Raw genomic sequence first — 14,700 nt, forward strand, 5'->3', positions numbered from 1 at the left:
CGCAGCTGTAGTTTTCTTGAAGAAGTAAACTGGTCATCCTGATCAAGAATGTTTATGTAATAGAAGCTTGCTTCCATAATATTCTTGTACTGTTCATCAGGGCTTAAAACCTTATGCTGCCTTTACCAGTCCCTCCTCCTGTTCGCACTCAGGGACCATGCAGTTTGCCGAGGCCTGCACAGCTAGCAGGATGCATAGCCTTAGCAGCCAGACATGATCTTTGTGATCTCAGCTGACCCTTCTCCCTGCAACACAATGGGGATTCAAACTCTTCACTGATGTGCCAATCCACTGAACAGTTCATCCCAGTCTGCCCAACCATATTTCAGTTCCAAGCGAAGGAAATACAGTGGTGCCTCGCACGAGCGCCCTGTAGAGCGATGAATTCGCTCTATGAGGACGTTTTTTCGATCGCTAATGCGATCGCAGAGCGATGGCCTCTATGGCCGAAAATCGCAGAGCGAAGGTCGGTAAGCGAACCGCTTACCGACCTTCGCTTTGCAACCCGCTGATCAGCTGTTCGGCGGGTCCAAAATGGCCGCCGGAAGCCCCAAAATGGCCGCGCACAGCGTTTTCGCGCCCTCGTTAAGCGAGGGGAGGGCGCGAAAATGGCTGCCAGCCATAGGGAAGCATCGCTGTACGGTGAGTAAATCAGCCGATTGGAACGCATTAAACTAAGTTTAATGCATTCCAATGGCTTTTTTCTTTCCGTACTGCGATGTTTCACACAGCGAGAGTTAATCCGGAACGGATTAACCTCGCTGTGTGAGGCACCACTGTAGTTGGGCATTTCTGCTTCAGCATTAAATCAATAGAATGTGAAGTCACCAAACCATTTCTACTTCTGCATTAACAGAATCTGAAATTGCCATGTCTACACATCTTCCTGAAGGAGGAAAGGACTAAACTAGAACATAGTGCCACTCTATTTATTTATTTATTTATTAGTCTTCTACCCTGCCCATCTAGACCAAAGGTCTACTCTGGGCGGCAATATTATGTAGCAATATAGGAATTGTTTAGATTTCCTGTAACTTTCATAATAGTTTTCAGGATATTGCTGAAGACTAAATGTTTATCCACCACGACACTGAAGGAATAAAATGTATTTACATTTGAGTCTGACTGAAAACAAAACATTATCCAGGGACAACACCAAGCCTGTTTTTGTGAATTCTTTATTATTCTACTGGTTAGTTTAGGAATGGCTGCTGTTTACACAGTTCAAATTAATCCCAGCAATGAAAAGTTCACTGGTACAATTACAAAATTGTTGTTGACATATTTACAATATATTCTATCCCTAGTTTGCAATTTACACAGCTATAGTTAAAAAGTCACATATGCCACCTTAGGATTTGACTCATATTATTTAAATTTTGAATGAGAATACCTCAGCTTTTAAAAATACGTATTGTATTCAATCGTGACCAACTTGTTCTGTGGCAAATTTTTCCTGTCCTTATCAAAGTAAGAACTACCTTATAATGGATTTTCTTTATCTGCGACAATTTATCCCAAGGTTTTTAAGTACGTACATCGTAATTTTAATGCCAGGTTCCCATTACTCAACAGCAACAAATTAAGAGAACACTTCAACACTGGCAGTTCAGACTGGTTTTCAAATTAATAATGAAAAATAACTTTTTTCCAACCTCTGAAATGAAACTGGGCCACTTTTCCCTAATTATCTTTGTAGTGCTGGCGATGTTCATAATACAGAGTTTTGATTAGGCTGTACTTCATAATGCCTGAAAATGAACAACACATTGACTGTATATGTGGATAGTATAAGGCCTTATGCTAGGTGATTGATTTACAGTGTGTCTTGGGCAGGCAGAAAAGCTGAGTTGTTTATACTTTCTTTGTGAAGACACCACACGAGGGTCTGCCCCACTCCTGTCATGCTGATCACTCGATAGCCGCATTTCTCCAGCTTGTCCAGGACAATCCGAGGAGCATCATGCACATAGTATTCCCAGCTGTTGTAAAGATGACACAGAAACGGTGAAGAAAAGGACAGTTTTCAGATGACTTCTAATGATTTACGCCTACACTGATAGAAAAGCCCACTGAGTAAGCTTGTTCAATGGCTAACAATGAGACAGTTATTGAGAGAAGATACCAGTAAATAGCCTGGAGAAGGGCATTTAGCAATACAAATCAGACATATAACTTTGTGTTTAAAATAAGCAGTCCTATTTTAATAATGCCCCTCCTATTCTCTGTCTTATGGATGGAGAACATATGGCTTCCAGATGTTTACAATTTCCATTATCCCACACCACTGGCTATACTGGTTAGGGCTGATGGGAGCTGCAGTCAAACTACATGTTCCCTGTCCCTGCTCTGACTGCTTTATGTTAGATGACAGACATTACCTTGTCAATTGTGGGAAGTGTTCATATAAACCATAGTTAAACTGTTAGCTAGTCTTTCCCATAGAAAAAAGAGATAATATGAATGTTCTTATTCTACTGTTCCACAAGAAGTATCAGCAGTGCCATTACATATCTATGACTGAAAAATTGATTTTTTGCCTGTTATGTTGGAGAAAGGATCCATTCAGACTACCCATAGTATCTGCAGTCCTTATAAGCTCACTTTAGGCATCAAATTTTCCCATTTCATGTCAGGCCAACGCCAATTAGAAATTTAAAAAGAATTCCATTTGGATGTGGAATGTTCAGGGTAGATTTTTCTTTTTCAAACTAAAGATCAAGTGGCAGTATATACAGTGTACCCATTAGACAATGTGAAAATTCAGCTTCATTAAGTACAAGGCCTGGAGTTTAAGAATCTATGCTAAGAAGATTAACACCAGTGCAAATCTACTCTCCCCTGGTTCTGCTATCTCCTTTGTATAAGCTAAACAACAATAATGCCCCAGAAACATTTTAGTACTGCTGCTGTCCTTGCTATACATGTGGCATAAATAAACAGGACTACAAACAACACCTACCACAACTCCTGAATATTGGGTATGGCAGCAGGAAGCTAGTCAGAAACATCTCGTTGTCATTTAGTCGTGTCCGACTCTTCGTGACCTAGCAAATTGCCTGTCCCTACTGTTTACATTGTGTTAGAGGAGTTGTATAAGCCAAGATACGAATCAGAAGCATTTTCATTTGCTTTCTTACTATTTAGCTAATTACATTTATATTATGCCTTTTTGCCATTTCACTCAGACTTGTTTATGTTTATAAATATTAAGCATTTTCTAAAATATCTAACAAAATAATTAAATACTATCAGAGTATTGGTAGGACAAACTTCTTGGTTCGGACCAGCATTTGATAGTTATTTTTTGAACTTCAGTTCCCAGAATCACTCTCTCAAATACTTGAGATTTTCACGCTTACTCTGTAAAAGTTAAGCTTTAAGATGAACTGAAATCATTTTACTGAAAGAAAATATTAGGTGCAGCTGGCTATTTTATTAGTTTTTAATACAGACACACATGGCTATACACTATTATTTGGAATAGTAATTTAACATAGAAACCTTGTTAAACATACATTTGTTACTTGAAGGTTATAACACAGAAATGATACCTATCCTTAGGTATGGCTCAGTTCCTGCCTTGATATTTTGTAAACTTGCTTTTGTTGTTTTGATCTCTGAACTGATCCTCTTGGAATGCAGCATTTCACACCCACAAGAAAAGGGCAGAGTGAAGTGTTACATTCCAGGGATGTGATTTTGTTGTCATTTGCTTCCTCCTCCTCTAGTCCAACTGTAAAAGCAAAACAGAGGCTACACATCTCACTACAGTGATCTTTTTAAAAGGAAACCATCTATCACTCTACTTTGTCACAGCAAATCAACTAATAAAGACCTGAAATATTCAAAGTTGCATGAATTAGAGACAAATACAAAAGCTGATTTTTTTTTACCAGCAAACCTCAGAGTATTTTCTCAGGTGGCAATTCCCTTGCATGCTAGAAAGGGTGGCCACACACACATTGCCAGGAAGATATATTTCCATAAGATGCCCACATAATAAGATAAAAGTCTGTTTACATGCAAATAATTTTGATAGAAATACATCCCGCCACATGGTGGTGCTGCTGGTTAAACTGCAGCAGCCTCTGTACTGCAAGGTCAGAAGATCAGCAGTCATAACATCGGATCCACACGACGGAGTGAGCGCCCGTCACTTGTCCCAGCTCCTGTCAACCTAGCAGTTTGAAAGCATGTCAAAATGTGAGTAGATAAATAGGTACCACCTTCATGGGATGGTAATGGTGTTCCGTGTCCAGTCACGCTGGCCACGTGACCACGGAAACTGTCTTCAGACAAACACTGGCTCTACGGCATGGAAACGGGAATGAGCACTGCACCCGAGAGTTGGACACAACTAGACTAAATGTCAAGGTGAACCTTTACCTTTACCTACAGTATGTAATACCATGTCCAGCCAGCGTTAAGGGTCTGCTGTTGATGGTGAACACAAGAAGCATCTTCACGGCCCTTGCTGTGACTTCTTTTGATTTTTTATCTTTAAATTATACTTGGATTAGGCACCCTTTCAAATGTCCTTCAAATGCAGAATGCTCTGAAAAGTGGTCACATGACCTCTCTGAAGTTGCTTTACACCTGCTGAATATGAGCAAGAACCTGAAAGCTATATGGATAGCTGATGCACCACAAAGCATTTGAAATATGACAGTTAATCAGGACTTGACAATGCAAATACCATAGTTGCCTGCCTGGAAAGGAGTCCTATGGAATTGAGTGGGAAGTGCTTTGAGGGAAATATTACAAGGTTGAGTTGCTGGTGCAATATTCAAGACAAGCCAGTGCTTGATCTCTCAAGATTGCTCGCTGTGAAATCAAGAACTGGGACATTGAGAATGCAAATAACAAAAAACAAGCAAACAAAAAACTTTGTGTAATGAAGAGTATATCATTGTTTTGTCATCTGATTCTCAATCCTGAAGACAAAAAATACTTTGAAGTTGGTTTCTCAGTCACTCTTAGTTCTTGTGCCTGCAAAATAAAAGTTTACAGGAATGTTTACATTGCAGTCTCCTTACCAATGTATACAACCTCCTTTTTCCTGGACTATACATTCAAAATAGGCTGGTTTTCTCATCCATTTCCTGTTATTTCTCTTGGCTCCTGTACAGTGCACCTGAATCTGTAAATTGAACTTCTTCCAAACATCCTTTGTTTTACACAGAATATGGAAGTTTTGCCTGTAGCATTACAGGAGGTTGCACTAGTTTGATATTGCAGTTGTCCAGTGAGAAAATATATGTGTATTAATAAGCCACCAGGTAGTTCATTGGCACTACACTTACAAAACTGAGAGGATCAGAGAGTTATCATGGCACAAAATATAATGGAATTCTGGAGAGAAATAATGAGAGAGAACATAAAGCTCTGTGTATGTGTGTGTAAAAAAACCTATGGAAATACTTACAAATGGTTTCCCAGCATGTTTCTTTTGGTGGCCCCTAAGTAGTGCATCAAGTTTGGATCAGAGTGCTCATCCCCAACCATCGTGGGCCCAACTTCCTGCAGAGAAAAAGGTCACTTTCCATTACCAAACATCTCGGAAGCACCAGGGCAGTCCTTCATTCTATCTAGCAAGAGATACCTGTTGGCACAACCTCTCTCCAGCTTCGGGTCATTCTGTTCTCCTACCTTAAAATAAGAGAACACCTTGCCCGGGGCAGGGAGTGGAATCATAGAGTGCCCACTTTATTGTCTCGGTGCCACAACAGCTTTCAATGTTTGACCTTATGTCTGTATCATTGCTGCTTCTGCTATTACTGTATTTTGAGCAAGTTTATAGGATTGTTTTTGCTTTGGTTTAGTTGGTAGCAAATTTTTGCTCATTAATTTTTGTTTTAGTAGGACATCTGTAGTATTTAGTAGGACATCTGGTATTTTATAGTAGATAAATTATAATTTCTTATCAGAGTTGTTCGAATGACTTGTTAACTTTATTGAGAGTTACTTTATGATTGAAATATGACCTACCCACCAAAATAAGCCCCAGTTAAGTGAAACCCTGCCCTCCACCATTGTGCAGCCGCCAGAAAAAGATGAGACAACTGTATTTGAATAAATGGAGATTGTTGTACATGAAAAATAAAATAAAAACATCAGCTGAAAATAGGCCCTAATGCTGTAGGCAGGCTATATGTGCCTCAATTAAAGCAAAATAAAACTAACGATGGAAAAGTTCAGGAGAGCATTCAAACAGAATAATTCTAGCTTACCTGCTTCAAGTATCATTTGACTCCCTCTACCGGTTGAATGTAAGACACTCAAACATATGTTATCTTATAGACAGATATTAAACATGAATCTAGGTCAGTGGTTTCCAACCTTGGGTTCCCACAGGTTCTTGGACTGCAACTCCCAGAAAGCCTGGCCAGCACAGCTAGTAGTGAAGGCTTTCGGAAATTTTAGTCAAAGAACATCTGGGGACCCAAGGCTTCGAACTACTGTTCTATTAAACCAATCTTCCCCAACCTGGTGGTACATGCCAAATACTACTTCCAGCCAGCTTGAGTGAGGAGAAAAAATGGTAAAATATCAGAAGCTGAAGTTTAAGTACATTAGATGTGCTTAAGAAAACAAACTGAATCAGCCATAGTTGCCACTAGGATTAATAACCATGTTGCATATCTTGTTAATATCTTGTTATATAGCTCTGCCTGCCCAACAGGAGTGACGTTACAGTTTTGGGATGCTTGGACCTTTGTGTCATTATGTGCAAGTTTTTGTACTCCAAAATTGTAAAAAGAAATGCTTTTTATGGGAGAGGGGGTGGAGGTGAGGGCATAATACCATCTGTCATCCCCTTTACAAGAAACTCTCTGTGTAGTAGCCTTGTGCCCCCTTTTACACACCTGCAAATCCTTCACTATAGCATCCTAAGGCACCACTTCTAAATGGTAAATGTAAAAAAAAAAATGTAATAAAACTGTAGCTATGAGTCATCAAATTGATTCTGGCTTATGGTGACTTTACAGGATTTCCTAGATACAACTCAAAAGTGGTCTACCCTGTTTCCCCAAAAATAAGACTTAACCTGAAAATAAGCCCTGCCCTCCACCATTGTGCAGCAAACAGAAGATGAGACGACTGTATTTGAATAAATGTAGATTGTTGTACATGAAAAAAAATAATAAAACAACCTCTGAAAATAAGCCCTAATGGTTTGGAGCAAAAACTAATATAAGACCCTGTCTTATTTTCAGGGAAACACGGTACTAGTCCCTCCTTCTAGTGTTACTCTGGGACTATTTACTGTGCCCAACACTGCAAAAGTACCAAGACACTTAACCACATGAGCCACACACACACCAGGTAATTTCAGCTCATTCCCTCCCAGAAGGCACAGTGGGGATGCAAACTCCCACCTGAACCTGGCCTCCAGAGTTCAAGATGCTTGCCAAAGAGTAAAAGACCTGGAATGGCTACCTCTCTCTCATGAATAATAGCAACGCTTCAGTACATAAGGAATCACCGAGTGACTTGCTTTTGCTTCAAGAAACAAGGAGAAAAAATAGTCTTTTTTCTGTAACTGCCATATCTAACTTCAGATGCTTCTGCAAAAGGTTCTTCTTGTTCTGTCACATGGCATCCACACAAGTTTATGGATAGACGATGCATTCTATTTGTAACATTCTTGTTTCGCTCACCATTTCTTTCTCAATTCATCTTTCCAGTGAAAAACTTAAGCAGGGGATGTCAAAATAGCTATACAACAACCAGAATCCTATAGATGATTTATATTTGCAGAAGGGAAATCATGTAAGTCTCAGTGGCAAATTGCTACTCATTAACAAGGTGCTGGGTACGTGCGTAATTGGGTGCACATCCAGGAATGCAACCAGCAGTCTTTAATGAGCAACAATGTACTGCCCAAATTTAAATGACTTCCCTCACACAAGCATAAATATCCCATATAGGATTCTAGACAGTAACATTCAATCGAAAATTCAACCCTCAATCTAGAAACAAACTGAGAAACAAGACGAATCTGCCAAAGCCTCTAAATCTATACAGTACTACCTGCAGCAAAATACTGAAAAAGCACTGCAGAGTCAAATTCAAGTCAAGGATAATTTAAGGTCCTCAAACTGTGCCAAGATTATGTGGCACAAAACAGAACTAAGCTTTCTCTGTGGTGGTACCTATTCTCTGGGATTCTCCCATTGTTGAGAGGAACCAACTGTACTTCTGAGAGTTATTGGAAACACAACTCTTTGCTCAAATATTCCCTAACCTTTAGTGTGGATTCTACAGTCCATTGTTTTGATATCTGCTTTACTCTTTCTGATTTTTGCAATTTTGGACATGGTTTCAATGTACATTATAATTGATATTTATTTATTTATTTCAAAATAAAATAAGCTACTGTGCATGCCACTACTGGGTGGTAACATCACAGACCTTTTTGTCTAAAACATGTTCAGTGCAACTCAGTATTTCCTTTCTAATCTGTCCAGTATATGACTATTATTATTAATTTTATATTAAAAACATTTCTTTGTTGCTTCTCTATCCAGCAGTCATTTGGGAAAAATGACTACCAAGTGGCATAGGAACTCTTACCAGTTATTTTCAAAAATCTTTGGGTCCGATTGAGAAAAACACAGCTGCTTTCTTTGAAAACCTGGCTACAGAAAGACAACTAAGTATTCCAGTTTTGTGTTTACTCTTTCTGTTTAAACTGTTACCATTCTAATGCTGGAAAAGTTCTAGAAAAAAGGTTCTCAAGGAAATACAGAGTATAAATACAAATGTTACCTTTCATTAGAAGATAGGAATGTATTATACATACCTAACTTCATACAAATTTAGGAAACATTGGGAAATGTACTGAGACTTCAGAGTAAACATGTATGATTCTACTGTTAATTTTTAAAATGAAAAACATGTTGACTTTTTTTTTACTGAATTGTGCGAAGCACTGTTTAAAATATGTTGCAATATAAAATGTATCAAACAAGGACACAAGCACCAAGGTAAAATCTGCTAAAACAGGATAATTGAGAGCAACACGATTCATCCATGCATCAGAAGAGATGACACTTTTTTCATGTTGATTACATTTCTAAGCATTCCTTTACAACTTCATTTGATTTGATTTTTAGTTTGCCTGCCTGGGCTAACTGGTCAAAATTACCAGGAAATTACATTTGTTTAACTATTCTCCTATCCCTTTTTAAAAATTTCACTCAGTGTCAAATCACATTAGATTAAATGTGTATTTTCTGCTATCTGCTGTCTTCTTGCCAGGCATGTCATTATTTCAAACCTACAAATGAAGCCAGTATTTATCTCCTGATGACCAGTCATGAAACATGTACAAGCTGATTTGCAAGCTCATGCTAGGAGAAACAGATGCCTTTTTGCTCTTGAGGATGCTCCATGACCTTGCTTCTGCCCTTGGTACTAGTGTCTTTCTGTGGCATGTCTTCTTTTCTTATAACTCCTTATGTAACATTTATATTATAGAAATGTAACTCTTCCATCCATTTGGTTACTTGAGTTTGCCTAACAAAGTTTTTGCAATATATACCAGTCATGCGCTTCTCAACTTCTGATAAATGCAGAACCTTCTTGATACAGACATATTAACGGTTTATTAAAAATTTAAATATATTAAAAAGCTTTAGGAAGAACTCAGATGATTGGTGGGTTTCACTGATGGCATTTTAAAGAAAGAGCTTTATTTCTTTCAAAGTGGCACATTTTACACACAATAAGTTACAGACTAACTCGGACATAAAGGAAAAACAATACATGTACTACTGCACAGGCTTGAAGTTGATTCAATTAGCTGACTCCTAAAAAGTAATGCCCCCCATTCCAAAAAATATTTCAAACAAATCTATTCCTTTAAAATCTTAACATCCCCCTCTTGTGTCCTGGAGAACACCTCATTAACTGGGAATTTGCTGTAGAGATAGGTATTTGCTGGCCAGTTCCCCTCCCACACACTGGTTTAGTGGTAAATTTAGAAGTATACTTATCATGGTGATTTCCACAGCCAACTCCCCATAGGATGAGTAAAAAACAAACAAAAAAGATAGAAAACTAGATTGGTCCATATCAACAAATGAGAAGCAGTAATGCCTTTCATTTGCCCATTCAGTATCAAACAATCCTCAAACACTTTGCATTACACCTTGAATAACTTGCAACAAGATATTGTTCCCAGAAAAACAGATTTTCCTAACAGCTACAGTGAGAACTGCAGCTCAGCTCAGAGGGAAAGGGAAAATCTGAGCAACATTAAAAGGTGATTGCTTGTTCACACATATTACATTAATAATACTAATACACACATTATTATATATGTTATTACAGTATATGCAAGCTAACATATACTGTGATTGAGCAAAAAAACAAGGATTGACAGGCAGAACAGGCTTTGGCTTCACTCGCTTCTTTAAAAAGTAATTTCATTTTGGTTTTAAAAAATAACATGTCTATTCTACATAGTAGCAAAAACCAGCTCTAGAATTATGTCTGAAACACACTGCAAAAACAAAAGCTATTAATGTGGCTACTACTATATTTCCACTCAGAAGTCCTACTAAGTGCAATAGTGTTTAATCCCTAGTAAATATTTTAGCTTATATTATGAGAATTAAAGCATTGTAAAGATTTGTATTACAATGGTTATACAAACTGCAGGATTTGGCCTTTCTTGACAAAGAATGAGAGTGACCTTGGTGCAGGGGTTTTTGTTTTGTTTTGTTTTATTGGGGAACACATTCTGTTGAATACATTACTGTGTTGTTATATTCGGGCAAGGAACTGTGCATTCATCTCATCTACCCCAAAAGCTGCATCAATGTGTTCTGGTGACTGTTTTGTTATTTATAGGGACTACATACATGGCCCAGATCAGCCATCTCAGCTTCCTGGAGCAAACAACCGTATGACACACATGGTAGTCAACCTCCATTAAATGTGTGTTAGAATAGTGGTTCTCAACCTTAGGTAACCCAGGTGTTCTTGGACTGCAACTCCCAAAAGCCTTCACTGCCTGCTGTGCTGGCCAGAGTTTCTGGGAGTTGTAGTCCAAGAACACCTGGGTAACCCAAGGTCGAGAACCACAGTGTTAGAACATAAGAAGCAACCTTTTAAAAGGTCTGAGTATCTGTAGTCATAGCCTAATATTGTCCCTCTGTAGCTAACAACAGATTCCTATAATTTCAGACAGAAGCCTCTCCTGCCTCCTGTTACTTGATCTTTGCTTATTTAACAAAAATGCTGATGATTCAAGGTGGGACCGTCTGCATACAAAGCCTAAGTTCTAACACTGAGTTCTGATTGCTCTCTGGTAAGTTCATGTGCTGCTTTGTTTTAACTGCACATTTAAGTTCATAATGTGTGACCATGTGATTTCTCAATACATACACATACACAAATGATCAAAAACTAGTATATATGACCCTTCTACAGTACCAAGTAATATAAGCTGTGCAGTAGAGATGCTAACAGGCTGAATCAGGAAGTCCTTAATTTGAATCCTGCCTCAGCTATGATCTCATTAAGTGGCATTAGGCAAAATCACTCTGAGACCACTTTCTGGCTAATAAGTGGAGTAATCAAACTTTTGGACTTGACAGACTTTTCCTAATAACTAACAAAAGCATATGTAAAGTGCTGCAGTGCACTTTACATATTTTTTTCAGGCATGAAGAATTTAAAAAAATGTATGTTTTAGTCTTTCATATTCTACAGAACGAATTTATTTACCCCAAGCCTAAAATTCTCTGTCAAAAAGTCACAAAGCTGGATTTTGACCCTTGCTCCAAACTGTGTTTTTGTTTTTTAAAGGAAGGCTGAAAGAAACCCCTATCACTTCACAACCAAAGAGGTGATAATACCCCTATAATACTGTACAACTTTGCGAATGTACTCCCCCCTCGCGCGCCTTCCCAAAGTAAATAGCAGCAGTCTGCAGCATGCAAGGGCAAAACTGACCTGCTTGGACACACCATGATGCATTCACACGACTGGCTCATGCCATGGGCATTCAACATGCTTAGAATGCCCATGAAGGAAAGGAGTCAGCCTGCTGTCTAGTTTGTGCCGATAACACCTGCCGTTACACTACCTGGACAGCTAAGTAAGTGGCCAAGCTGGAAACGGAGGGAAAATGCCAGCCGACATCCAGCTGCCAGCAAAGATGACAAAGTGCCCTGGAGTATGTCACAATTTTTAAAAGAACCACATCACCTGCCCTCAACGAGGCACCGAAAGAGACAGGCACAGAGACGGGTCAGAGACCCTTACCGGTATAAGATACTGTAAAGGAAAGGCGTCTGATTCATAAAAGCCCGGCCATACACTTTTTCAGAAAGCAGCATCATGGCTTTAAAAGTGCTTTCTGACAGATGCCCAGAGATGCCCTGGTCATCGGGGCCAATGGGCTCAAGCTTAGCCTCCGATCGGCTATTAGGGCGCGCACGATCCCTTCCCCCTATGCTGGCAACCGCTCCCCGCGCTGCTCACCATTCGGATCTGGGTACTGATGAGGACGTACGGCATGATCCCCTCCGCGCCCGCTGGAACCCCCCAAGGTGGCGACGGCTCCGGCGCCTTCTGTTTCCCCCTGTTTTCAGCCCACACGTGACATCCTACCAATGCGGGGTTAACGCCTTTCCCCGGAGTAGCCAATCGACGGGGCCGCTGGCCAAGGGTGGCGCTCTGGCGGAAGTCCTGGCCGCAGGGCAGGCGGGCGGACGGGCAGGCAGGCAGTCTGTTCGTTGCGGTTCGGTGTGGGTGGGTCAGAAGGGAAGAGAAGGTGGGTCGATTCTTTTAGATAGGCAGATATGGCCCTTATTGCCCCGGCTCCCAAAACACCTGAAACCCCCGATTGGATGAGGAGGATTCTGTAGGAAAACCCACTGAGGCGTTGCTAAACGAAGTGCAGGAGAGGAGAGGGCAGAACAGTGGAACATAAATACTACCTTTAATAAATACGTTAAGAGACAAGTGTGATGTACCCGGTAGAAGGATAGACTACCTAGCAGACCTTGGTTCAGTTCCCCTCTTGGCCTTGGAAACTTAAAAGAGAGGAGTTCTGGTAAAACCACTCATTAGATATAGTATTTCACATACTTTGAAACCCCTGCTAGGATCAACTGTAATTCACATGCAACATGAGGACACTTAACTGCGATAAACAAGCAATCAGTGTCCGGGGATTGTCTCTTGTTGCCATAAATGGGTGCAATATGGGCTTGGACTTTGCATGCCAAAATTTTAATGTTTTTAAGGTATTTTTAAAAAAATGTTTTTCAAGAATTTTATCAGAAATTGTATAAAGGAAACAATGTACTGAAAGATGATATAGAAAATTATATAAATGAGAATTTAAAAACTAAATTATTGGAATGGGATAAAAGAATATTAGAAGAAGAGATTAAAGAAGAAGAAATTGCTGAAGTCATTAATAAACTGAGAAATGGTAAAACACCAGGCCCTGATGGATTGGATCCAGAATATTATAAACATCTTAGTTTCATTTGATACCTAAGCTAAAAATGTTTTATAATAAAATATTGGAAGGAGATAAAATGCCACCTTTTTGGAAACACTCATTAACAATTCTTATTCCAGAACCCAACAAGGATCTAACAGATCTGGGATCCTATAGACCTATATCTCTATTAAATCAAGATGCTAGGATTTTTACTGCTATATTAGCAAACAGATTTACAGTGGTGCCCCGCACAGTAGTGGGAAACATCGCACTACGGAACACAAAAAGGCATTGGAAACATCGCACTACGGAACACAAAAAGGCATTGGAACGCATTAAACAGCGTTTAATGCGTTCCAATGCCATAGAATACTCACTGTAGTGCGATGTTTCCCAGGGGCCGGCAGCCATTTTCGCACCCTCCCCTCACACAACATTTCGGGGCTTCCGCAGCGTTTTCGCGCACTCTCCTTGCTTACCAAGGGCGCGAAAACGCTGCGCCCCGGCCCCTTTCGGCTGTTCCGGCGGCCATTTTGGACCCGCCGGACAGCTGATCGGCGGGTCGCAAAGCGAAGGTCGGTAAGCGAGCAGCTTACCGACCTTCGCTCTGTGAATTACCACCTATACGGGCATCGTTTTGCGATCGCATTTGCGATCGCAAAAACAGCTTCGTAGAGCGAATTCATCGCTCTACGAGGCGCCCGTTGTGCGAGGCGCCACTGTATAGCAAATTATACTCGTTTCGTTTCGTTTAGTCGTGTCCGACTCTTCGTGACCTCATGGACCAGAGCACGCCAGGCCCTCCTGTCTTCCACTGCCTCCCGGAGTTGGGTCAGATTCATTTTGGTTGCTTTGGTGACACTGTCCAGCCATCTCATCCTCGGTCGTCCCCTTCTCCTCTTGCCTTCACACTTTCCCAACATCAAGGTCTTTTCCAGGGAGTCCTCTCTTCTCATGAGATGGCCAAAGTACTGGAGCCTCAGCTTCAGGATCTGTCCTTCCAGGGAGCACTCAGGGTTGATTTCCTTTAGAATTGATAGGTTTGTTCTCCTTGCAGTCCAGGGGACTCTCAAGAGCCTCCTCCAGCACCACAATTCAAAGGCATCAATTCTTCGGCGGTCAGCTTTCTTTATGGTCCAGCTCTCACTTCCATACATCACAACAAGAAAAACCATAGCTTTGACAATTCGGACTTTTGTTGGCAAGGTGATGTCTCTTCTTTTTAG

The 14,700-nt window shown here is 40.2% G+C and overlaps 1 protein-coding gene across 1 annotated transcript; it reads right to left on the bottom strand.

Annotated features, from left to right (window-relative positions):
• Positions 1 to 1,164: 1,164 nt before the first annotated feature.
• Positions 1,165 to 12,663, bottom strand: GCHFR (GTP cyclohydrolase I feedback regulator). The gene is made up of 3 exons (XM_020795771.3): positions 12,502 to 12,663; positions 5,429 to 5,523; positions 1,165 to 1,982 (listed from the first exon to the last, which is right to left on the bottom strand). The coding sequence occupies exons 1-3, from the start codon at positions 12,535 to 12,537 to the stop codon at positions 1,817 to 1,819; spliced, it is 297 nt and encodes a 98-aa protein (XP_020651430.1). The 5' UTR covers positions 12,538 to 12,663; the 3' UTR covers positions 1,165 to 1,816.
• Between the last annotated feature and the right edge of the window lie 2,037 nt (positions 12,664 to 14,700).

Source organism: Pogona vitticeps, chromosome 1 (assembly GCF_051106095.1).
Source record: "Pogona vitticeps strain Pit_001003342236 chromosome 1, PviZW2.1, whole genome shotgun sequence".
NCBI classification, from domain to species: Eukaryota; Metazoa; Chordata; class Lepidosauria; order Squamata; family Agamidae; genus Pogona; species Pogona vitticeps.

Bases quoted from the DNA above. Each gene is read 5' to 3' on its own strand.
- GCHFR (XM_020795771.3), bottom strand. From the start codon at position 12,537: ATGCCGTACGTCCTCATCAGTACCCAGATCCGAATG. The intron at 5,524-12,501 runs GTGAGCAGCGCG...TTTTCTCTGCAG, and splicing joins TCAGTACCCAGATCCGAATG to GAAGTTGGGCCCACGATGGT. The intron at 1,983-5,428 runs GTAAGTATTTCC...TCTTTACAACAG, and splicing joins AACATGCTGGGAAACCATTT to CTGGGAATACTATGTGCATG.